General features: G+C 38.0%; 1 protein-coding gene across 3 annotated transcripts in view; it reads right to left on the bottom strand.

Annotated features, from left to right (window-relative positions):
• LOC136717167 (ryanodine receptor 3) overlaps positions 1–25,308 on the bottom strand; it is a 146,951-nt gene that overhangs the window by 4,863 nt on the left and 116,780 nt on the right. For all 3 annotated transcript variants that reach the window (XM_066694653.1, XM_066694654.1, XM_066694655.1), the window contains exons 70-99: positions 23,521–23,691; positions 23,056–23,115; positions 22,077–22,211; positions 21,338–21,450; positions 18,952–19,048; positions 17,075–17,184; positions 16,578–16,629; positions 16,402–16,458; positions 16,069–16,168; positions 15,901–15,980; positions 15,513–15,589; positions 15,140–15,213; positions 14,295–14,312; positions 13,638–13,718; positions 12,692–12,780; positions 12,211–12,339; positions 10,050–10,154; positions 9,197–9,278; positions 7,754–9,078; positions 7,324–7,382; positions 6,739–6,913; positions 6,317–6,403; positions 6,021–6,218; positions 3,317–3,447; positions 2,876–2,918; positions 1,590–1,717; positions 1,077–1,137; positions 797–943; positions 558–692; positions 186–342 (exon numbers count right to left, since the gene is read on the bottom strand). In XM_066694653.1, coding sequence (XP_066550750.1) covers positions 186–342; positions 558–692; positions 797–943; positions 1,077–1,137; positions 1,590–1,717; positions 2,876–2,918; positions 3,317–3,447; positions 6,021–6,218; positions 6,317–6,403; positions 6,739–6,913; positions 7,324–7,382; positions 7,754–9,078; positions 9,197–9,278; positions 10,050–10,154; positions 12,211–12,339; positions 12,692–12,780; positions 13,638–13,718; positions 14,295–14,312; positions 15,140–15,213; positions 15,513–15,589; positions 15,901–15,980; positions 16,069–16,168; positions 16,402–16,458; positions 16,578–16,629; positions 17,075–17,184; positions 18,952–19,048; positions 21,338–21,450; positions 22,077–22,211; positions 23,056–23,115; positions 23,521–23,691 — 4,276 coding nt within the window. The remainder of the gene's footprint in view (positions 1–185; positions 343–557; positions 693–796; positions 944–1,076; positions 1,138–1,589; positions 1,718–2,875; positions 2,919–3,316; positions 3,448–6,020; positions 6,219–6,316; positions 6,404–6,738; positions 6,914–7,323; positions 7,383–7,753; positions 9,079–9,196; positions 9,279–10,049; positions 10,155–12,210; positions 12,340–12,691; positions 12,781–13,637; positions 13,719–14,294; positions 14,313–15,139; positions 15,214–15,512; positions 15,590–15,900; positions 15,981–16,068; positions 16,169–16,401; positions 16,459–16,577; positions 16,630–17,074; positions 17,185–18,951; positions 19,049–21,337; positions 21,451–22,076; positions 22,212–23,055; positions 23,116–23,520; positions 23,692–25,308) is intronic.

The raw sequence follows: 25,308 nt of genomic DNA, 5'->3' as shown, positions 1-25,308 counted from the left end.
GGGGTGAAAGTCTGGCCAAAGCGTGCTTCAGGGGCCTTTACTGCTATTTTCCCACTTTGTAAATAATATCTTGAAGTGAAAGCGAGGCTCGGACAGCTGGGAGCTCCTCTCAGCACAGCGGGAGTGACTTTGCGGAGGGACTGTGTTGGCCGTGGCGGCGGCTTCCTTGTGGCGGACGCACTCACCCTGGATGATGGCCAGCAGGATGACAATGACAAAGAAGAAGAATGTGATGTCAAAGACGATGCGGTACATCTCGTATGGGTCGCCAGCAGGGTCCTCGATCTCATCACCGATGCCCCCGCCTGCCCTCACGCCCACATACATGTGGAACAGATAGCACTGCCAGATGAGAGCAGGAGCAGAAACACAGGTCACACAGGTATACAGCTTACCTTGCTCACTGTTTATTTATTTATCAAAGTTTAAACTAATCATTGTTAAATTGGAGGGGTAGCAGGTATAAGAGTGCACTTATAGTTAACAAGCCAAAGAGCTACACTTTAAACCAGTGTATAGGTCTAGTTGTTGGACTGCACATCTAATGGACGTCTCACCGTCATCATGTCGTCACACTTCATGTCAGGCTCGTCCTCGTCCTCACTCTTGTTGTAGAACTTGCGGAAGAAGTTGAAGGCCACCACGGTGTAGAGATACACCACCACTGCCAGCAGGCCGACAGTCAACACAAGCTACGAGAGGGAGAGCGATTCCCAGGTCACTAGAGCTGCCACAGGTACTATACAACACAAATGTGCAGAAGTCAATGCTTCCTGTGCGGCTGGGCTGCACCTACCTGCTTTCCATTATGGGTGACAGAAGATAGGATGGTCCTCAGGGTCTTAAAGCCCATGGCAATGTCCAGCAGATGGGCAGCAAAGAAGAAGTTGTTATAGTGGCCCAGAATAGACATGGTAGTGTACCAAGCCAGGTAGAGGAAGGACTGAAATAAAGGAAGGCAGACATGGCCTTAGTCACCTAGGGATAGTCAGTTAAATGAGAAAAATTAAGAAAACTGAACTGGCATTTGAAATGGTAAAACTATGAATTGACAACTACATTAGTCATATACTCACGTTATCAGTGAAGACAACACCCAGTTTCCAGATGTGGTATTTTGTATCGATGGAGCTTAGCCTAACAAAATAAATTAAATTATTCTAAAATTATTTAAATAGAACTGGAGTTTGTCACTGGCCTGTTTTTGAGGATATAAAAACATTTCACAAGCTATTTTTTATTAAACCAGTTGTGCAAACCATTATCACAGTGCCTTCTGCTTTAAATCAACAGTGAACGCTCATTGCAAATCCTTGTCTCGGCTACTAATGTCTGCATGGTGATAATATTGTTTGTAATAGGAAGTGGATGTATTGCTTTTTATATCAGAAAGAAACATTACATATTCATACCTCTTTACCTATACAGCATAAAACTGCTTAATTTAACCAAGCAACCAACTGAAGCAATTAAAAATGTAATTTATTTCTAATAATACAGAATACAGCAATAATAATAATAATTAAGGCAAACAAAAAGCTTATTCTGTGTTGTTGGTCTTTAAATTATTCCATTAAAAACCATCTTACCAGGAAATCAGAGTGGCTTCCTTTGCCACCGTTTCCTCTGTGGGGTCAAAATCGAGGGCGTTCTTGTCCAAACCCAGCAGTTCTCCAATTCGCTCCGCTCCATACAGATCCCCATATTTATTGATGACCTGTTAAGAACAAATCCATAATATTTATTATCTTAATTGTTAGGGGTAAATGTAGAAATGACTCAATACAAAAATGCTCGGAAGTGAAATTCTTTGACGATATTAATGCCTTTTATTGGCATTTTCTGCTTCAGGAGTTCAGGAATAAATGCAGAGATACAATCACCAAATCTGCTGCTTCAACTGTTACAGAAGTTGCAAATCATTTTCACTGTCATCTCCATTCTGAAGGTTTTATACTGGGAAGTTACAATGCGATCGTTTTTAAGATGTCTTGTGCTCGTTCAGGGGTGAACCTTCAAGGCTGCTATCTGTCCGTGTCTCTCACAGCTGCTGTAGAATCGCCAACTACAGGCGTCTCCATCACATCAGGGTTTGAAGGGAGGCTTTCGCTAGCAGCTGCCAGGCACCCCAGCCAGGCAACAGCCTCGAGGGTACAGACCCTGAACACGCAGACATCTTGATCGTGATTGCAGCAGACTTGTCACGAAGTCAACAAAGAAAGATAAATGCAAGGTGTGATATCTAAACATGGGAAGCCACACATGGTTTTTGCAAACTGCTATTTACTCAAAAAAAAAAAAACAGTGCGCCTAATCAGTTTTCAATAAAGATTACATCTCCATATATTGCTGTTTCACAATCACTAAGCAGCACAATTAATGAGAAATACAGCTGATACATGAAATTCAAGAAAACGGTGTGCAGCTCTCTGAATGGGACAGATATTAATACATCAGTAAAATCATGTAAAAATGAGTAATGCATACACAGATTAAGTTTTTCATTTGAGTGTGGTAAAATCAAAGGACCAATAAAAACTGGTGACTATGCATGCTTATTTTTTTAAATAGCCCACAACGATAAATAATTCACAACTGTTGAAAACAATGAAAACAATCTACAGTAGAGTCTCGTCTTACATGGGGGGTAGGATCTAAAGTAAGGCGAAAATCACTCATAAATGTATAATGTATACAGTAATGTACCGTAAATAATAAATTGTACATATGGAACATATAATTTTACAGTATATTTAATTACATAAGGGGAGAGAGACGGACGATCTGTGTTTCTTTGTAGTTGGCTTGTGTTTAGGGGCCATGTTGGGCGTGTATAGTTGAATACAGTTATGCATAAATACTGTAATGTACTTACTTTGCGTTTAACAAACTTGTCCCAGTAGTTATTAGGGAAGGACCTGCACAAAATCAGAATACACACACATCTATATTACAAAATATACTGACACTTTAGACCACTGCTGTTAAAAAGACAATAAAGAAAAATAAAGAAGATAAAAATAAATAAGACAATAAAATGACATGCAAAGATGCGCTTCAATTAGCATCCTGAAAACAGCTTTGCTTATCGAACACTTTGGGGCTTTGTAATCATTGTGGGACCTGACAAAAACATGCTTCCTGTTCAAGTAAGGTTGACATGCATATTCACTTATTCTCACACCTCTTATAAACACAATCAATTAGCCAAAAAGAATCAATTTGCATTGGTGAATAATTATAACTTAAAGAAAAAGCAGCAATCAGTTTAATGTTGTCTAAACCTTGTTTTCATAAATTTTTCTGCCACGCTTACGGGGTGTTGATGACGAGCCGATCCCATTGTCCTTTGATGTCATCGTCAGAGGGCTGTTCAGTGATGTAAAGACCATCGAATTCAAGCTTCCTGGCAATTTCCTTCTCACGTTTGAACACAACCAGGGGCACCTTTGGGGACAGGAAGTAAAACCCCTTCATTGACTGCAATACATTTAGAACATAAGAAAGTTTACAATCGAGGAGGCCATTCGACCCATCATGCTCGTTTGGTGTCCATTAATAACTGAGTGATCCAAGGATCCTATCCAGTCTATTTTTGAATGTTCCCAAATTGTCAGCTTCAACCACATCGCTGGGGAGTTTGTTCAGATTGTGACGCCTCGATTGTGTGAAGAAGTGTCTCCTGTTTTCTGTCTTGAATGCCTTGAAGCCCAATTTCCATTTGTGTCCCCGGGTGCGTGCGTCTCTGCTGATCTGGAAAAGCTCCTCTGGTTTGATGTGGTCGATGCCTTTCATGATTTTGAAGACTTGAATCAAGTCCCCACGTAGCCTCCTCTGTTTCAGGGTGAAAAGGTTCAGTTCCCTCAGTCTCTCAGTAGGACTTTCCCTTCAGACCTGGAATAAGTCTGGTTGCTCTCCTCTGAACTGCCTCTAGAGCAGCGATATCTTTCTTGAAGTGTGGAGCCCAGAACTGTCCACAGTATCCAGATGAGCTCTAACTAGTGCATTGTACAGTCTGAACATTGCTGCCCTTGTTCTCAATTCTACACTTTTGACAATATACCCTAACATTGTGTTTGTCTTTTTTATTGCTTCCCCACATTGTTTGGATGGAGAAAGTAAAGAGTCCACATAGACTCCTAGGTCTTTCTCATGTGATACTTCATCTAGTTCTATTCCTCCCATAGTGTAATTATAGTGGACATTTTTGTTCCCTCCATGTAATACCTTGCACTCGTCCACATTGAATTTCATCTGCCAGGTGTCGGCCCAAAACTGAATATTATCTAAGTCCCTTTGAATAGCCTGTGCTGCCAAGATTGTATCTGCTGAGACACCTATTTTAGTATCATCTGCAAATTTGACAAATTTGCTAACTATCCCAGAGTCCAGATTATTAATATAGATTAGAAAAAGCAAAGGCCCTAATACTGATCCCTGTGGAACTCTACTAACAACCTCACCCCAGTTAGAAGCGACTCCTCTAATCGACACCCTCTGTTTCCTATACAGTGAGGGAAAAAAGTATTTGATCCCCTGCTGATTTTGTACGTTTGCCCACTGACAAAGAAATGATCAGTATATAATTTTAATGGTAGGTATATTTTAACAGTGAGAGACAGAATAACAGCAAAAAAATCCAGAAAAATGCATTTAAAAAAAGTTATACATTGATTTGCATGTTAATGAGGGAAATAAGTATTTGATCCCCTATCAATCAACAAGATTTCTGGCTCCCAGGTGTCTTTTATACAGGTAACGAGCTGAGATTAGGAGCACTCTCTTAAAGGGACTGCTCCTAATCTCAGCTCGTTACCTGTATAAAAGACACCTGTCCACAGAAGCAATTAATCAATCAGATTCCAAACTCTCCACCATGGCCAAGACCTCTGTGATTGCCAACAAGGGTTTTGCCACCAAGTACTAAGTCGAAGGGGTCAAATACTTATTTCCCTCATTAACATGCAAATCAATTTATAACTTTTTTGAAATGCGTTTTTCTGGAACTTTTTGTTGTTATTCTGTCTCTCACTGTTAAAATACACCTACCATTAAAATTATAGACTGATCATTTCTTTGTCAGTGGGCAAACGTACAAAATCAGCAGGGGATCAAATACTTTTTTCCCTCACTGTATAAAGTAAATAGTTTACTGAAATACAAAGCTACAGTGATTACAAGCACTGTATGTTGAAAACAAAGTTTACACGGTGTTGAAAATGTTTACTTTAGTGTAAAATTATGTTTTGATGAATGCAAGTTTTGGGGAAAATATTGCTTTTGAGCATTATTCCAATATTTACGTTTACACTTTTTTCATGATCTTAAATAATCTGCTAAGATCTTTAAATAAAACATTTGTGCTATGCAAATGTTGGATTTGATGTTCATGAATAAAACGTATGAGTTTTATGCGATAGTTTGCCTTTGATTATCATATCACAGCTGTTAAAGAGCTATCGGTTACAATGACCAGCTTTGGCGCTTGTAGGTAGTTTGAAATGTCGGCTCTTCTAGTGTTAAGGCAAACTAGGAATAATATTTACTTCAATTAAGGCAAATCTAAACACAAGATTAGGAATGCTAAGACTTTCTGAAAGTAAAAACACGACAAAATAGCTCTATCTCTCTCTCACCTGTCCTGTGTCTGACTTGGGTAACTCCCAAACACTTCTTTGTTTGTTTGTGGAGAGACCGTACAACACAATAGAAGCTGCAGTCTTGCAAGTAAAACCCTTGCTATGATTTGAAAATATTGTCTATAAAAGCTTATTATATATTCCTACTATAAAACATCCTTTCAAAAAATGACAAAGTAAAACAACCATAAAATAAACTAGCTAAGCTCCAAGGAAATACTGTGGTATCAGATCACAGAAACTCTTGATACTGTATATTGTACCCTTAAATTCACCATCAAGCATTAGAGGTTAGGAATATAGTGTTGTCCTCGGTGAAATCAGGTCAACATTGAGGAGGAAGTTTGCTTTAAGTCACTGGGTGCATCGGGGGTGGCCTACCTTGAGACAATAGTATCCAACGACGCAGAGCAAGGAGATAATGGTGTGAATGATGGCGAGGAAGCAGAGTGTGGGAGCCATATAACCTGTACTCTCCTGCAGCACAAAATACACCATGCCACCATCATCCTCATCATCGTCATCACCATTCCAGGGGTCTTCATCAGATTCTTCATCATCAAAGGGGTCTTCGGTCACCTGAAGAGATTCTTAGATTAGAATACATAGACCTGACCAAACTGCTAGATGTATACCTGGTATAGAGAACACTCTCCTGCTTTTTACAGTTCCTTTACCTTGTAAAAAAGCAGGATAAAGTTGATGGCAAAGGCAACAAACAGGGCCAGCAGACGGAGGTTGTAGAAGTTTCGGGCCAGGTAGTTCTGAAACAAAAACACTGATCACAAATCACATCTTACAGTTGTGTGTTTTATATGGAAATATGGCCTTTTTCTCGGTTTTAATTTATATAACATTAAATGTGCTTCAGTTGTTAAAAAAAAAAAAATCTGCTATAGAATATCTTTAGAAAGGTTATGGGAAAATGTCTTTACTATTATATTAAGTGATGTTCAAAGACTTGTATATAAAAGATAAACAGTGGAACTGAACTGAACTCTATGGACATCTGCAGAGCTGTTGTAGCCTTTCAAATCTTATTTCAGGAACTCTTGTGTGCTAAGCTGTTGAACAGAAGAAAGTGGTTTTGAAAGCATACCAGCATCTTTGTCTGATAAATTTCCAGTCCTGCTAAGAAGCTGGCCATGAAGGCTTCTGGCGCTTCCTTTCTCTGATCATGTCTTCTCCTCCTGACCTTCTTCTCCTCCTCCTCCACTACCAGCTCTGATGGCTCCTCTTCCTTCACCTTGTCTTTCTTCTCCCCATCCTCTGTGCTGCAAGCCCAGAACACATAATAGTTTTGGGGGGGGGAAATAATCACTGATAACCATAAACATGCTTACTTGAACATTCCCAAGGTTACTGTTTCATATATATATGATAATAATAATTTCCCCCTGATCCAAATCATGTATTAAGGCAGGCTGTCAATGATTAAATTGTGTAGTTTCACCTGTGCGTACCTCTAGTTCTAAAGGAAGCACAGATAGAGTTGGCTACAGATGGCCAGTTAAAGCTTAAGCTCTTTTGAATGTCAAATACAAACTATATTGCACACCATCTGTGGAGTTTAGAACATACGTATTCCCTTATTAGAAGACGCAATATCGATTTTCATTTACTTTGATCTCATAATTCACACTTTGTATGTCAATGTTTTGGCCTTTTATGAAAGATAACTCACTCTGCTTTTTCTGATTCTGTCTTGGTTTCCATTTCGGTTTCACTGGTTTTATCAGCAGCCTGTAACGTAAAACAAAAAAGTTCATATTGCTAAAAAATATATACATTTAATGTGGATTTCTAGGCATCTGAAATTTTGAATTCAACAGAAAGATGGTATCTTAAAAGTGAAAGGGCCTGCAGGGAGTAATGGCATTTCCCTTTAAAGATCAGCACAGGAATATCAGCCAAAATTGGATTGTCCCTCTGCTATTCAGGCCTGGCTAGAACCAAGAAGGATGGCCTTATTTTGCCACAATGAAAAATGGTCGGTAGAGAGAACTACTGGCAATTAGAGGAACAGCTGAGATTACTGAAATATTGTTGTAGAATCTGGATAACTAAATGTGTGTGGTAATGTATAAGACAAGAATAGGAAAAATGTAACAAACCTGTGCAAATTTCTTTTGACGAACTGCACCTGCCAGAGTGGAGGGGGTGTCTGTGCCAATAATTTCCGAGATGTCACCCAGGCCAGGCTCTGGACCATGTTTTCCATGGCCTTCCTTCTTCGATGCGATACCCATTAGCTCCGTCATCAAGTCAGGTTCCCCCTTTTCCCCTTTAGCCATCTGTACTAGGTCTGATGAAGTTGTGGATTCATTTATTTCCGTTTTCTCTGCATCTAGAACATCCCCATGGATTCCAAACTGTGTTGGATCAGGCATATTACCCAAAATATCCGTCACCTTCATGTTCTTTGCACCTTCGACCAAGCCACCACCAAACATGGAAGTCCATACAATCTGGATTAGTCCCCACACCAGAGTGTAAACGAAGCGGAAAAGTCCCACAAATATCATCCAGAAGAAGGAGAAGAACACCTTAATCATCTCCTTCATGCTCATCTTCTTGAACTTCTTGAACTGCTTCCTGATGTTTCTGAAAGTCAGAAGCTGCATGAACTGAGCAAAATTCTTCTTCATAGAAACGCAGGCAATAGCGAAGGCTGAGGAAGACTCCATGGAGGCCTCCTCCTCCTCATCACCTGCCAACTCCTCCAGGAGACTGTGAGGTTCCTCTTCATCATCCTCTGGCCTCTCCGCGGGATCAGGCTCCGAGATCTGCGATGCCAGCTGCATCTCAAAGATGGTGTCCTCACAGAAGTTAACAAAGAGCTCCATTTTTTCACTCTCCCCTCCTTCATTGACCACATCAAAGATGAACTGCCTCTTAGACTCCTTGACTTGAGGTTTCTCCCACTGAGTTCTGCTGGACTCACTGATCTCAAAGTAGACCCTCTCGATTCTCTTTGCTCCTCCCATTATTTCAATACGTCCTAAGTAGGGCTCAAAGTAGCTCAGGACGCTTGCTGCCAATTCCAGGAAAGACCCCAGTCTTGAATCATGGGGCATGTGCTCAGACAGATTAGTCAAGAGTACAGCCACATTGAAGCCAATGTCCTTAGCAGGCTCGTGGAAGCGTTCTACAAACTGCTCATAGTTGAACATGTCATTTTCATCAGCTTCTGCACAGGACAACAGGAACTCAATTTCTGACTGGGAGTATTGTTTCTGGCTCTCCATCGCTTTCTGGAATTCCTTCTTGGAAATTACACCTTTGCCATCAGGATCATATTCCTTGAAAGCATCGGATGATGTCAAGTCTTTCAGCTTGAGGAACATGTCAAAGAACTTCAGGATCATTTCCATATTGTTCGAGGACTCCATAAGGGTGTCCACCATCTGCTTTCCAATGGTTCCGTTCACAACATTGCCTGGGGAAAAAACAGCTTGGGTCATTCAAATATTGTGACACTGTGCACTCATTCATTTAATTTTCTGACGTACTTAAACACACAACATTAGATTGTGGTGTGGGGGTTGGATGCCTACCTTCCAGGAGAGACAGCATCATAACTACCATGTCCTTCTGTAAGTCCAGCAGCTCCTTCAGCAGCTCAATCTGACTCGAATCCTAGAGAAACAGCACCTGAGAGGTTACAACTCTGACTTCTATGAATTGCCATTCTTTTCAACCCTTACATAACACTGTTTAATATGCTGAACTGGCATTTGGAAAGGTCACAGCCTCATCCAAAACATAACCCATGCTGGGGTGCCATCATTCATTAGCACACTGTAACGTCACTGCATTTAGTACAGAGCAGGTGGCTGCAAACGCTTGACTCGATTTCTTCCTCTGAGTTCCATTCTAGGCTTATAATACATCTAAAATTGAGCTTTTATTACTCACCTCAAGTTTGTCTTCTTATGAGTCAGTTAAGACAACTTAAAGGATGTTTGAGTTATTTTGAAGGACTGTATTTAATTAGATTTCATATGATATATACACTGTATAATAGTAATTTATACACAATTTGAAAAATAAGCTGTCCTTCATATAACTGTGTTGCTGGGAATATTGTTGTTTTTACACACTGCAAACACTATTCATAGTGTATACCATTCAGATCTCAGATTCAGGCCTCGTGTAAAGAGACAGGCACAAATTTAAAATTATTACCTTTTAGAAAATATGGAGTATACATAAAAGACATGCCCTAAGTCTGCTGAAAAAGTGAGCATAATTATATTCAGTATAACCTCTTTCCTACGTGCAGTGAAATCTGTGGAGTAGTACAATAATTAGAGGAGTCACATGGCCCTCCGTCACAAACCATAGAAATCGACATTCCAATACTGATTTTCCTCGCTACCTCTTTTGTAAATAAAAGAATGACAGTACCTGGGAAAGCTTCATCTGCATGTTGGCAAACACGTGAAGGAAGCCGACCACAGCATCCCACAACCTGCTGTGAGCCAGACTCTGCTGGTTTCCAATGCAGGGACCCTGGGGAAGCACACATTATACATCAGCACTCAGAGCCCTGTGGCCATTCACTTAAAACATATTGGGGTATAAGTGTGAGGCACAAAGTAAGTCAATATGGTAGGGAAAAACTGCGTTTTTAATACTGAAATTGTTCAATACACACACACACACACACACACACAAATATACAGTGAGGGAAAAAAGTATTTGATCCCCTGCTGATTTTGTACGTTTGCCCACTGACAAAGAAATGATCAGTCTATAATTTTAATGGTAGGTGTATTTTAACAGTGAGAGACAGAATAACAACAAAAAAATCCAGAAAAACACATTTCAAAAAAGTTATAAATTGATTTGCATGTTAATGAGGGAAATAAGTATTTGACCCCTTCGACTTAGTACTTGGTGGCAAAACCCTTGTTGGCAATCACAGAGGTCAGACGTTTCTTGTAGTTGGCCACCAGGTTTGCACACATCTCAGGAGGAATTTTGTCCCACTCCTCTTTGCAGATCCTCTCCAAGTCATTAAGGTTTCGAGGCTGACGTTTGGCAACTCGAACCTTCAGCTCCCTCCACAGATTTTCTATGGGATTAAGGTCTGGAGACTGGCTAGGCCACTCCAGGACCTTAATGTGCTTCTTCTTGAGCCACTCCTTTGTTGCCTTGGCTGTGTGTTTTGGGTCATTGTCATGCTGGAATACCCATCCACGACCCATTTTCAATGCCCTGGCTGAGGGAAGGAGGTTCTCACCCAAGATTTGGCGGTACATGGCCCCGTCCATCGTCCCTTTGATGCGGTGCAGTTGTCCTGTCCCCTTAGCAGAAAAACACCCCCAAAGCATAATGTTTCCACCTCCATGTTTGACGGTGGGGATGGTGTTCTTGGGGTCATTCCTCCTCCTCCAAACACGGCGAGTTGAGTTGATGCCAAAGAGCTCGATTTTGGTCTCATCTGACCACAACACTTTCACCCAGTTCTCCTCTGAATCATTCAGATGTTCATTGACAAACTTCAGACGGGCCTGTACATGTGCTTTCTTGAGTAGGGGGACCTTGTGGGCCCTGCAGGATTTCAGTCCTTCATGGCGTAGTGTGTTACCAATTGTTTTCTTGGTGATTATGGTCCCAGCTGCCTTGAGATCATTAACAAGATCCTCCCGTGTAGTTCTGGGCTGATTCCTCACCGTTCTCATGATCATTGAAACTCCACGAGGTGAGATCTTGCATGGAGCCCCAGACCAAGGGAGACTGACAGTTATTTTGTGTTTCTTCCATTTGCGAATAATCGCACCAACTGTTGTCACCTTCTCACCAAGCTGCTTGGCGATGGTCTTGTAGCCCATTCCAGCCTTGTGTAGGTCTACAATCTTGTCCCTGACATCCTTGAACATCCATTATAACTTTTTTGAAATGCGTTTTTCTGGATTTTTTGTTGTTATTCTGTCTCTCACTGTTAAAATACACCTACCATTAAAATTATAGACTGATCATTTATTTGTCAGTGGGCAAACGTACAAAATCAGCAGGGGATCAAATACTTTTTTCCCTCACTGTACATGTATGTGTGTTGGTGGATTTTGAAATATATATGTAAAAAAACAGACTCGTGATACTTTGTAATATAACTTATAGCAGCTAATTTGCTCACATTTCCTCTAGACGACAGAGCTTTCACGGCTTTGGTTAAACCTTCTGAAGAGCTGCGGTATTTCTGAGAGGCATAAAAGCACCACCTACTCAAATTCCTGTCTTTTCAGGCCTTGTGTGCCACTCAGTGGCTTATTCCTGAACTACATGTGTACAGAAATAACTTAACTTCATTTAAGTATATTTCTTCTCTACTCTTACTCTGCTCTAAATGTAAAAATAATAATACTAATTCTTAAATTACTCTGCTGTGATTATACACTTTTGCATTTGTAACTACCCATTTAACAAGGTAAATACTGTTAGAAAATGACAATATGTTACATATTCACACTGGTCACACAATAATCAGTTAGAAGGAAATAAAACATAATTTTTCACAGTATGTTATGAGCAATTGCAACACATGTAAGAAAACCATCCTTACTTGAATATACTCAGTAAGTGAGTTAAATATCTGTTTGGCCACGGCTAATGCTTTGGAGAAATTGCGTTGCCCGGGCTCATCCATGACATCCTTTCCAGAGTAGTACCAGTAGAAATCACTGATGGACTCCTGTGAAGACCAACAGAACAGTTGCACCATTGCGTGACAAGGAACACTAGCTACGTTTTAATCTGAAATGTGTAAAAATACTGTGATTGCTATCTGTAGTTCAATTATTCAGGTCCAATAGAGCACCAAATAACCCTGCAAACAGTCATATATATCTAAGTGCTCCCTGTTTCTTCCTTCCCTTCACCACGCTGTTTCAGGCTGCTGTGGAGCGTCTTGGTGCACACAGTAGTTGTTTATAAGGTGCAATGTGGATAATCAAACACTATTACCAATGTATTCAATATGTGCAAACCCCCCATATGCAACAGGTAACGCACGCCTGTGAGCTGCCCAGATTTTGTGCCGTTACCTGCAGCCGGAGCAGGTAGTCCACGGTGCTGATGATGATGTTGACAGTGGTGGTGTTCCCAGTCTGGGTACGCAGGAAGTTCTGGAAATCTGTTTAAGGAGAATATTGAATAGAATTAAATCAAATATAATCAATAGGGCTCCTGTCTCCCTATTTTTAAATGTGGTTGGAATTGAATTTAGACCACTTGTTTTGAAACGGTTGGGGTATTGATGACAAAGAGCCTGTTTAATGACCCAGAAACGTTGCCTGGAGGCCTCTGTTTTAAACCATTACACAGTGAATTAAACTGTGAATGGGTAATAAGTCTCTCGTATGAATGTCTAATGTAGGATAGTAAAATGAACAAGTTAACATCTGAAGTAGCTGCATTCTTTGTTACATTTCAAGGCAAATAGCATAATAAAAACATCCAAAATATTGGAGTTCTTAAGTGTTTTAAGGGGAATAAAGGCTTGGTGCAGTAAGTATCTGCTATTTGAAAGATAAAGAAACTTGCATAAATGCTCTGAAACACTATGAAAATGGGTTTCTTTATTGTTGGCCAACAGCACTATATTTTTGATTAATGGCCTGCCATCAGCTATATGGGAGTTAATAGTCTGTAGCACTTTCTTCAACCTGGATAAAAAGGTATAAATCACACTATTTTAGAGAACAAATGATGTCACAGGTCTGCGTTAATCATTCATGATGGATGAGGAAATGACATGGGCTTAGCGGCCTGCGGAAATCTGGGAGCTGCAGTGAAAACCAGCTTCAGTAACAGTTCCAATATTAAATTTTTTCAGGCTCCATACATCTTCATGTCACTAAAGGCTGTGAAATATTAAACTATAGGTACTGAAACTATAGTTAACATTTAAGTGCTGTTAATTGCTATTTTAAATCTGAAACAGGAACACATATCACTCCACATGATGTTTATACCAAAGGTCATACATACCATTATTATGGCCTTCACAGAGCAGTTGCAAGAACCTAAACAGGTCCTTTGTGAATTCGTCATTCTGCAGCACCTTCTCACCTTTGAAAAGAGACCATTGAAATTAAGCACATTTACCAAGAGAGCTGAGCACTGATTCACATTCCACTCAGATCTCACTGGGGTCAGACAAGCAAGTTACTCTACAGCATTCCTGTCCTATTCCTGCCAGATGGGGAGGGGGCATTTCATTCACGAGCTGAAATCAGCTTTTCAAAAGAAACATATCAGGTAAAACTCCTCTGCAAACATGGCATTAATACTAACATTAATTCAAAACAGCAGACACGCTACTGTCAAAAAAAAAAAAAAAGGAAACAAGTTTAACAAAATGCTTTTATGCGGTATTGTTTTGGATGCAACCAAAGTAAAAGAGACTCATTCAAATTATACATTTTGGTTAGTATTGTTAAAAAACACAATTCCCATACAAATTACAGGCACTAGTTTAGTAGAGGATATAAGTCCACTTTGGTCTTTTTCAATGGTTTTAGTTTTTTTTTTTTTTTTTACCCAGCATGCACATTTCCTGCAGACCAGTCGGTTAACATCCAAGACAGGGACGATTCTAGCTGTACTCTGCATTCAGAAATTAGGAGATCTAAACCATGTATTTACCCTGCTCACGCACGTTGACTGCAACCGATGAGTAAAATGATCAGAAAAACAAACAAACAAAAAAAGCAGACATAAGCAAAGGAGAAGACATTGAATTTAATAGAAGTAGAAATCACACAGATTTTGATACAGAAATGTACATGCATTAAATCGTAGGCACAGTACTGTACACTCTGGCAGCTGGAAAATAGTACAGGGGAAACATCATCACTTATGCCTGGATATGTGATGTGGAGATGAGTTGCATTCATATAATGAAGAACAATACAGCTATATTGCAGCTAGCTAAAATAATACAAAGTGCTAAAACTTTTCATTTTGGTTGATTAGAGCGGTGTCACTGAGTTTATATATGACGTTTTGAAAGCACTGTCTGATGAAAGTCTATGAAGGCTGCAATGACCTCAACTCTGTTGTTGTTCTTGATCACATTTAGCTTTAGACAACAACGGTATATGTGTTTGTGTTTGGTTAATCATGCACCATGTTTTTAAACTTCTAATTTCCCAAAACTGAGAACAATTAAAAACCTATCACTGGGGCATTTTGCACTAGAACAGCAATGGGTTGATCTTGTATTAATTTTCCTGCATAGCATTGAACCTCCCAATCCTAATATTTGGTAAGCGTAGTTCTGTTTCATACAACATCAAATAATTTCAAACTATTCTGTTCACAGCAATTTAAATCAGTGAAAGGACAAAAACAATATCCTACAACTCTGAATGTAATATTCAATTAAACCATGAATATGTGCAGTAGACAATGACTGTAGCAGACTTGATAGGACAGACATATGCATGTGAAATGTATTGATTTCTTTTTCATTCCCTTTCTTTACTTACGTGAACCCTCCTCAGTCACCATGCCAAGACCTTCCGCTTTGTTTTGTCTTTCAAATGCATTCAAATCCAGGACACTGGAGAGAAAATTAAATTACAGTTATTCTGGAATGAAACACAAACAAATAAACAAGAACATGAGCTTTACAGGTAAAGGAGGCCAAATAAATCAAATGAAGATCATATTTAATAAAGTGTACACACAGTCACACTACATGCTATCAATCAATCTTATGAATGATGGAAAAAGGAAACTTATATCAGTGTACTGGTATATTTGTATAAATTAACCATTTTAACCAGAGTACTTTCCCATGTATTATTTTTTCATAAATTGTTCCACTTTTCATTAATGTGGGATCCTGCTGACACCAACCTGCAAGACTGCATGAGTCCTGACAAACTCTTGAAAAACCCAGCATCTCTCTTTTCCTTCAGGTAATCTAGCATTTTCTGAAATTGCAAAGTTGTCATCATTAACAAGAATCTGTATTGAATCAAACTGGCATTGTCAATTGCAATAGAAATGTCCATCAAAATCCCCTTCCTTAAATCATGTTTGTATCTTTACCATACTCCTTGGTATGTTTTCTGTACCAGACTTAATTGAAAGGGGATGATTTATAGAGATCTAGTCAAACCGCTTATAAAAAGGTGGTTTTAAGGCCCCATGGAACTGATAATGTTTAAATTTCACAATAAAATTCACTGAATTTAGGGAAACTGTAGTATTAATATTTTTGAGGGCTATTGCCTTGGCATACCTGCTGTACAAGAACATTGCCACCATTCAGAATGGCTATACCAAGTTTCAGAGTGCAAGTCACCATGGGTCCCATTTGGCCTGCAGAGAAAAACGGATATTAGTCCTTTAAAAGTTTGTGATGGCATGCCAGGCAATTCTTCCTTGCGGTGTCACATTGTGCAGATACCTTTGCTGGCACTGATCATTTGCAGCACCATCTCGGCCGCCCCACGGTCGTGTAGTCTGGCCTGCTGGTACAGTGTCTTCTGCTTCTCCATTTCCTTTTCCTGGGAAAGAAATTAGGAATGCTGTAGATCATTTTAATTTAATTAATAAAACCGCAATAAATATCACAAATTGACCGATTTATGCCTTCAACATACAAATGCCATACCAGCCTATATCTTTGGAAATATATTTTGAGGTGTACAGCCTTTTAGTAACATTTAAAACAGGACAAAAATACTGAAACTTTCTTGAAGGACATTTAGCAACGAGGCATCCAACAGAGGAAACTCACCTCAAAGGTCTTCTCTTTCCCTTCCTCTTCCTCCTCTTCATCCTCACCTTGGCAACTCTGAAAAACAAAAGATCAAATATCCTGGTGAACTTGGGCATATAGATCACAGAACCCCTACAACATATTACATTTAATTAAGATCATCCAATTTTTGCTCAACAGAAGATAAACTGTACCTTTGCCATCATGTCTGCATATGCGATATACAAGGGATCTTCTTCTAGAGCACTAGAAGGGAAAAATAACTTTGTTAATTATATTAAGCAGCCTGTTTTTTATTCAATGAAGTACATCTAACCAATTTCCAAACCTGCCTACACAATATCATTAATCAAATGACACCTGTCCACAATGCAGCTCCTTCACAGTCACCTCAGGAAAGAAAGCAAGTTCCCACTAAAGGAATTGCACTTCCTTCGCTTTTGGTTGCACTAATAATCAATATAAATGAATAACAGGTTTAAATTGTTTTGCTCTTCTGTACTTCAGAGTAATTTTAATCAAGAACCTGTGTTCATGGACTCATATACAGGCTATTTATAGTGTGTTTAGCCTCTTCTTTGCCGTTAAATATATCGCAAGGCTAAAAGGGCACCAAAGGCTTGTGGGGACGTTCTGCACCCCACAGACAGAGGCCCGTAATCTCAGATGTGTGAGTCAGGGGTGCACTCACCTCCTCTCTGTGAGGGCGTTGTGACTGAAGTGCAGGATGAGCTGATGAAGAGGATCGGGCTGTTTCTCGGCCTCCTCCTCCTCCTCCTCCTCTGCCTTCTTCTGCGGTTTCTGCACGAACACACACAGCACTCAGCACAACAGCTTGATATCTCAGCAATAAAATACTACTGCATGACAACACTGCTCCTATATACCTGGGTATATGTACATATTATTTCCATTTCATATATTTGTTCAGCCTCTTAGAATGTAATTCCACACATTAGATATATATTTAAAATATACATTCAAATATATATTGTAGTAAAAAGTGAGAATTCTTCAATTAGACCTCCTTGAATCTACTAATTTAAAGCGAAACCACTGACACATTATAGTCTATATCTAAATACATTAAAAAAAAACATGATTAAGCTACTCATTGATTTTAAATGTACCATCTCTAAACATTAGCAGTTAAATATACATACATTTAAAAACCTACAGCATATTCCAGCCATATTACATAGATTGTATCACTTACCATTAATATAAGCAGGTATACAACATTTTCGACAGTGGTAGAATTACACATGCACACTCAATCTGGCATGAAATCAAATTTAATTTCCTCTCACCCGTACAAAATGCTTTTACTGTTCTTCTACACAGAAATAAGTATTTGATGCTTTTAGGTTGACAAGACTAATTCCCAGAGTGCATGCACACATCCAGATTCACACTGACATACAGACTGAAATGCAGTGCCAGATATTATGAATGGCAGCAGTTATATAGCATGATTTTATGAGGATAATATCAGTAATCTCAGATAAATACAAGCTGCTCAGAAACTAGTACAGTTAAGCTATCAAATAAGTGGTTCTGATTGTAGCATTTCAACTACAGATCACCAGTGCCATCCCTCTCATTTTAAAATACATGGTCATTTATAAAGTCAGACAGAAATGTTTCACTTGCTGTCTAGTTCCCTTTTATGTCTATCTGCCCTTTCTGGATTGTCTTATTCAATACAACAGTGCTGGTTTTATATTTTGTCATTCTTCAAACATCTCCAGGGTCATTTTTTTCTTCAAATTTATCTATTTAAATAATTAGTTCCCTGTATATGACTCTTTACTCTAAACAGTATGCTAAATCCATTATCATTTATATCAGTTAACATGTCTTTTTAAATAAAACAATAAATAAAAAATAAAATACTGAAACACTAATGACTATCTTAGAAGTTGGTTAGACTCCTTAGTAAATTAACTTTAAATATTATTTTGGAAGTATAGGCTCTCAAGGTAAAGAAGGAAAGAAACATATCCACAATATAGAAATTGAATCATACCAGAGGAAGGATTTAGTTATATTACTGTTTTTTAGAAAAATAATCCGTTTTATTTTAATCTGCCTTTTTAAACACTATTACCAAAGTGTAATTGGCACATAATATACTAATATACAGTTTTTTTCCCTTTTAATATATTTACAAAGAATCAAACTCCTTGATTTTGCAAGTCCATTTTAATTTTGTCAGTAAAGTATATCTTTGAAATGCTGTACATAAAACATTTCTTAAAATGGTGTGAAAATGAAACTGATGATAAAATGTAAGAAAGAGCCTTTCACATTTTTTTTTTATTGTAGAATGAACCATACCGTTTCTCTTTCTCTAAAGTGGAAGGACACACTGTACGGTATGAAAAAACTGCATGGACATCAACTACAACTTCATGCAACCCTGTGGGCACTGAGTTGAAGTTTGAGAGATTGCTGTTCAGTGTTATGCATTTCCACGGCTTGGCAGTAATTGTGCTTGCGAATCTTACAGCCTGTGAAGCTGCAGCTCGGAGCAGAGCACAGAGGCCAGCACGGGACAGTACTTACTGCCAGGTCCTGCACTAGCTTCTCCTCAAAGGAGTACGCCTCTGTCTCTATCCAAAACCTCTGATAACCCATGAGGTAGAGGTTAATAGAGCGATGCCTAGGGGGGTGAGAGCGAGATTAGGAAGGATTAACAGGTGGAAGGAAGGAAGGCAGAAAGGTTGGGAACAGGTGGGCTGCGCGGTTAATGATTAGTGAGACTGTTGGTCTTCTGACTGGCTGCCATATAGGGATCTCTCTTTCCACTAGGTTAGCCAGGGCTCAAGCTGCCTAATATTGAGTTTTCAAAGCCATCAGTAATCTCTGAAAGTAAAAAATAAATAAGTAAACCCCAGCTGCTTAGGGGAAAGTATCAGCATATAAGATGCGTTTGATTGCCTTTGTCCAAAGTTCATGGACATTTTCCTATCTGTACAGAACATTATGAATTAATGAAAAATGAGAGCTGAAATGTCACAGATTCACGTGACCATATTATGAGCTGCATAACTACTCAAAAGAAGTGCAACCCACATTAGAAGGTGTTGCATGTCTTGTGAATTATGCAATTTTTTTTTTTTTTCTACGTGTTTCAACGACTCCCTTGAATTAAATAGCACTAAACCCAAGTTTCTCATTCAAATCTTGTGACATAAATTAATTTTGTACATACTTTTACAGCGCCAGTTTCAAAGGTATCCCAATCAAGGGATAAAGACTAATCAAGTGAACAATATGCTGTGCTACTCTTCAGACCTATGTTGCACAGGTTAAATCTTCAACAAAAATATGGAATCCCCAATATGTCTTACACTGTACTAAATAATTATCGGTGCTAAAATACTGACCGATAACAGAGTGTTAGGCCTCCAGCCTGATGCTAGAAAATGTTCTTATAGTATTTTCTATTGCAATTTTGATTATCCCCCATGTGTAGGTATGTACAAAATCAAAATTAAATCTTAAATCAGTGTGTGGATTTAACCCTCATAAATTAACAATCTTTATGCATATCCTACTCAATATAATCAAATGCTTAGTCTTTTCCCTTTCCCTATAAGCAGACCAATCAGAATCCCAACAAGAGAAGGGTGGGCAGGAGCATTACAGTCCATGGCTGGGGAAGGAAAATTGCTTTTAACAAACGTTAGCTGTCTTACATTACCGTTAGCATGTAGATCAGACTGTCATAGTCTGTGCTCTCATGCACTCTTTCCAGCCAAATTTGTTGGTAGGAGTTCAGGAAGTAATTGTTATTTTTGTGTCTGAGGAAAAGTATAATGTTGTCATTTAAAAAGAAGAGGAAAAAAATAGATGTCAAAAGTTAATTAGAAAGAAATGTGTAATAAACAGAAGTCTCAGAGAGGTTCTTCCATTTTTACAGTTTAGAGATTAAAACTGGTCCTGGGTGGAAGATCAGGGACTCTCAAGAATTAACTTGACAGAAATAAGATTCATCATGTCACAGGTTAAAATGTATGTAGGTTATATGTAACTATGATTTTTTTTTTTTTTTATCTCAAAAGTAATTGTATATTAACATGTAAAAACAGCAAATATTTTGCTATAGATTCTTGTTTTGCAGTCACTGACTAACATGAATTAAATATGATGCAGAACCAAGGAAGCTAGATAGCACCTATTCATTATATGTGTGTAGAACTTAGACAAAACAAAAAATGAAGGAAATTACTGAAGCAAGTTGGAAACATAATTGGCTTTTTTCCCCTTTGTTTGTTCCTATGGGGTTTCTCGATTAAACTACACCAACTTGGTACAAAATTGTCATAGAGTCCTAACCTCTATCTTCCTGATAATGGCTACAGGCAAAATACATTACAGAGAAATGGGAAAGGATGTTTACGTTAAAAAAGGGGTCATATTAAGGACAGGACTACACCAAGATGTTTATTGCACATGTACACTATATGGGTTTACCGGCAGCACACAGTACTCTGACAGAAATGTGGACCAGTCCTTTGAATTATCAAAAGTTTCCTCTGCCACTATGCACTTAGGGGGACTGGATTCAATGAAGATTGATGTAAACATGATTGTTATCTTTGTGGGACTATTAATTACCCATTTCATGAATCCAAATCATACGTTAAAGCTATATGTTCAATTGAAATGGTCCTGTCTTCAGATATCTATGTCCGTGGAGCATGAACCATATTTACAAAACCTGTTCCAAAGTGTACACATTGAGATATTTGCTAAAAACAAGGCTTAAATAAATTACATGTTAACAAGAGAGTACAGTACTCCAAGCAAAGATGTTTTGAGAGAAAACGTTAAATATACAGATTTTGTTTTTTTAAAATCTTTTATATGACAAGTTTAAAATGACTGGGCAAAGAATTGTAAATTTTTGTTACAATCACAAAGCTATTTCGAGTCATTAGCATACCTGGGAAGGTTGTACAGAGGAGCCATCCGGAAGCAAGCCACCACGGCACGCTTGCGTTGCTTGGATAAAAGTTTATGCCAAACTGCTTTCTTGGACCTCAAAGGTTGCTCAACCTTATTTTAATTAAAAAAAGTGATGATAGGTATTCAGAAAATTTTAAGTTACATAGTAAAAATATAAATAAATCCAGATCTGTGATATATTAACAATGCTCATGGGAGTAAACAGGCAATATAATTAAGCAACTCATTCTCTAAGAAACAGCAGACCAACAAAATAGATTACCATGAAACCCAGTATATGTTTTTAAAAGCATATAAGTGACTAGATATGTCACAAGGGAGATATTGCAAATTTTTATTAAGATCAAATCAAGTCTTTGCATACAAAGCAGACACTTACCACATACTATATATCTATGCAGTCCTTCATATTATTTCCATAAAAAGTTTAGGAAGTTAATCACTTTTTAGAAAAATATGATTTAAAACAGCAATGATACATAAATCTTTTGCCAAGCCTGAAGTGAAACTGTCTTGCTGCATTGAAATCTACAGTCCTGCCCCACAAGTAAGTATCTGCCCTCCAGTCTCCTTGCATATAAGATCTTGTGCAACTGCCCTAGCACTGGCTTTACCCCCTCAGTCCTGCCACACAGATGCTACACACCCCATATCCCTCCATTGTCTGACTAATAAAGCTACTGTCTCTGTACAGTCAATGTTGGAGGTGGGCTCACCTGTTCCAGGTGGAAGACGGCTGCGGAGATGCTCTGTACTCTGTCCACGGTGCGATCAGGGTCTGGGGGCTCCTCGTTCTTCACCACCACATCCTTGTACAGGTTCAGCTGCCATCTTACTGCAGGGTCCTCTGACTGTGGAGGGAACCAGAAAAAATGTAAAATAAATAGTGAATGGAGAAGACAAGTCTTTTATAATCGGGCCTTACTTGCAAGTTAGTGAGTTCCCTGTCTCATGTACACTAATGAAATGTCATAGTACTTTATCTAGTTTGTTAATATTTACTGTACAATAATACCACTTATTAACACACCTTGTTTTATATTATTTGAACTATATACATGTATCCCTATTTGAAAGGGGAGCAATGATATGCAGTTGACAAAGACAATGAAGATACTTTATCTATAATACACAGTACTCCTAACAAAGACACTTCCATGTGGTGATGCCTTTGTATTTGATTTAATTTGCACTGGGTTGAAAATGCTACAGATGGCAATATGAATGAATACAGTACATCCGGAAAGTATTCACAGCGCTTCACTTTTTGCACATTTTGTTATGTTACAGCCTTATTCCAAAATTGATTAAATTCATTATTTTCCTCAAAATTCTACAAACAATACCCCATAATGACAACATGAAAGAAGTTTGAAATCTTTGCTAATCAATGCAAATTTATTAAAAATAAAAAAACAAAAAAAGCACCTGTACATAAGTATTCTGAGGAAAATAATGAATTTAATCAATTTTGGAATAAGGCTGTAACATAACAAAATGTGGAAAAAGTGAAGCGCTTTGAATACTTTCTGGATGCACTGTAGCTACTGGCTAATATATTTGATTGCAGTTGACCATATTGAATATGCAGTAAATCTGAATTTGAGGAAGAAGTTGTATTTTGCAGGAATAAAGTCTACTGAAGCATGCATCTAGCCAATTAACCCAAGATAAAATTCCATCAAGGAGGCTTACCTTTTCTTGTAAGTGCAGATTTTGGCGCAAATGATCTTTGACTTCATCATCTGTATCTTTCTATCAAAAAAATATTTAAAAAGAAAGGTAAATAATCCAGGTTCTTCCACTAATACAATCAGTTACATAAATACAGTCACTAAACTTATATTTATATTGCTTTACAAGTGTGAATTGCATTAGTTTCACATCCAATACAGAAGGCAGAGGTTTATCCTATCTTGATTTAACAGAATCTCCAGCAGCAAACAATATATTCATCCAACCTGGGATAAAATGACAGCTCCCCCTAAAAATAGTCTACAAATAAAGATTTTTATTGCATACACTGAAGACATGTTTTTGGACTAAGATTTGGGCTGTAGGATTGCATTGGAAACCAATTAAATGAAAGTAACTTCCTCTTTAGAGCTTCTGAGGTGCTTTCGATTTTTTAACAGTTCTTCAAGCCAATGGCTCTCTTACCAGGCTGTATCGGACTTTAGCCAGAGATATGAGCTCCTGGTCTCCTGGAGTACACATGTTCAAGCCAATAGGCAGCATCTTCTTGAGGGCTGCCACGATCAGTGATGTCTGGATGGAGTAAAAATCCCCACGGCGTTTTGTCTTCTTCCTCTCCTGGTCCTGGCCTCCTGTCTGGTAAAAGAACCATAAACATGTATATTAATTGAAAAGTGCCTTCCACAGTGGACTGCTTCATATATCTACTTGAGAAACAAACAGCACCATAGCCGCCCTCTTCAATTAGCCCCACTTCTCAGATTATTCTGATAAAATAGACTTTGGAGAGGTGTTTCAAATCCGTTTAGTTTATTTCCCACTTGCTGAAAAAGAATAGAGCAGGAAGCAGCAAATAATTTATTTGGCTTTTGTATCCAATTTTAGGAATATGTTTCCATTCAAGAGAAATACTATAAGTAGACAGTCCAGCTATCAAATTTTGACATCAACATAGCGTTTCTTTTGGAGGGAAAAATATATCTCAATTAAAAGTAGTAAAATAAAATGAATACACTTTTTCCAATCATTCTTGAATACAAAGTATACAGAGTAGAGAAGTCTAGAAGAAACCTTAAATAATCACAGGCTTTTGTAAGCTTTCTGCTTCACTACTTCTACTAACATTTTCTACAGCGAATTATATCAACTTTTATTATTATTTATTATTATATAACTTAAATCAATTCTGCACACAGGGCCAAAGACTCCCGTCAGCTAAGCATTTATCTGAAAGCTTTGTTTGAAATGATGCATTAGCACAGATTATGTTTTCAAAATACAAGGTGTATTAATACAATAAGAATGATTGAAGAGCTGGCGCAGAAGTAATACTAATCAGTTATCAGTAACACATTATTATAAGCATTGCAATGTATTTCATATTATATGAATGTAATAAACACAAATTACTTCCTCATTTTCTCACCAGTTACTAAGGCACTGGTTAGTCCTGGTGGCTAACCAGTGTAATTTTTACTTAATGCTTGTACATGTGTAAGTAAAAAATAATGTTTTTCAGTGATGTATATTTCATACCTAATACTGCACTACTCTTAGAATAATGTGTTACAATCTTCTGCTTGATGCCTGGCAGCTATGATGAAAAGGCTTGACACAATTCATGCATTCTGACCTGTACCTTTAACAGTAATGACTGTATAAAAGAGAAAACACAATAAAATGTATTATACAGTTAATGTATAATTAAATCAAACAAAAATGAAGACATGCTAATGAAAATGTTGTACTGGTTAAGCAAAATACAGTATTTAAATACATATATTAAATTGAGATGTATATACGTTTAAATGATTTATGTATTTAAATATATATACAGTATTTAAATATATACAGCATTTTAAAACATTGAAAAAATAAATGTTTTATATTAAACATTTATTTAACAGAAAACACTTGCAGCCCAGATTATCCATTATTTTTGTCCTGTTATAAAGATTGAAACTAAGACCAAATCAAGAACCTGACACAAATTACAAAACCAATACTTGATGGTGTTTTTTTTTACCTGTTAGTGAACCCTTCTCCCTGTACTGAGTTTGTATTTTGCAAAAGGTGGGAAGGTCAAAGTTTTGATTTGATCTGGCTATTAATATGTGTAATACACATATATACATATAGAACAATACTGAATGTTTAAGGAGTAGGCATATTGTCTTTTTTCCCTTAAGGGTAAAAGAAGCCAAGCACATAAAATGGCATGCCTGAGAAAACAGAAACTATATCTGAACATTT

The sequence above is a fragment of the Amia ocellicauda genome, chromosome 21, assembly GCF_036373705.1.
Source record: "Amia ocellicauda isolate fAmiCal2 chromosome 21, fAmiCal2.hap1, whole genome shotgun sequence".
NCBI classification, from domain to species: Eukaryota; Metazoa; Chordata; class Actinopteri; order Amiiformes; family Amiidae; genus Amia; species Amia ocellicauda.
The sequence above is the reverse complement of the archived record's forward strand: the minus strand, read 5'-3'. Positions and strand labels throughout refer to the sequence as shown.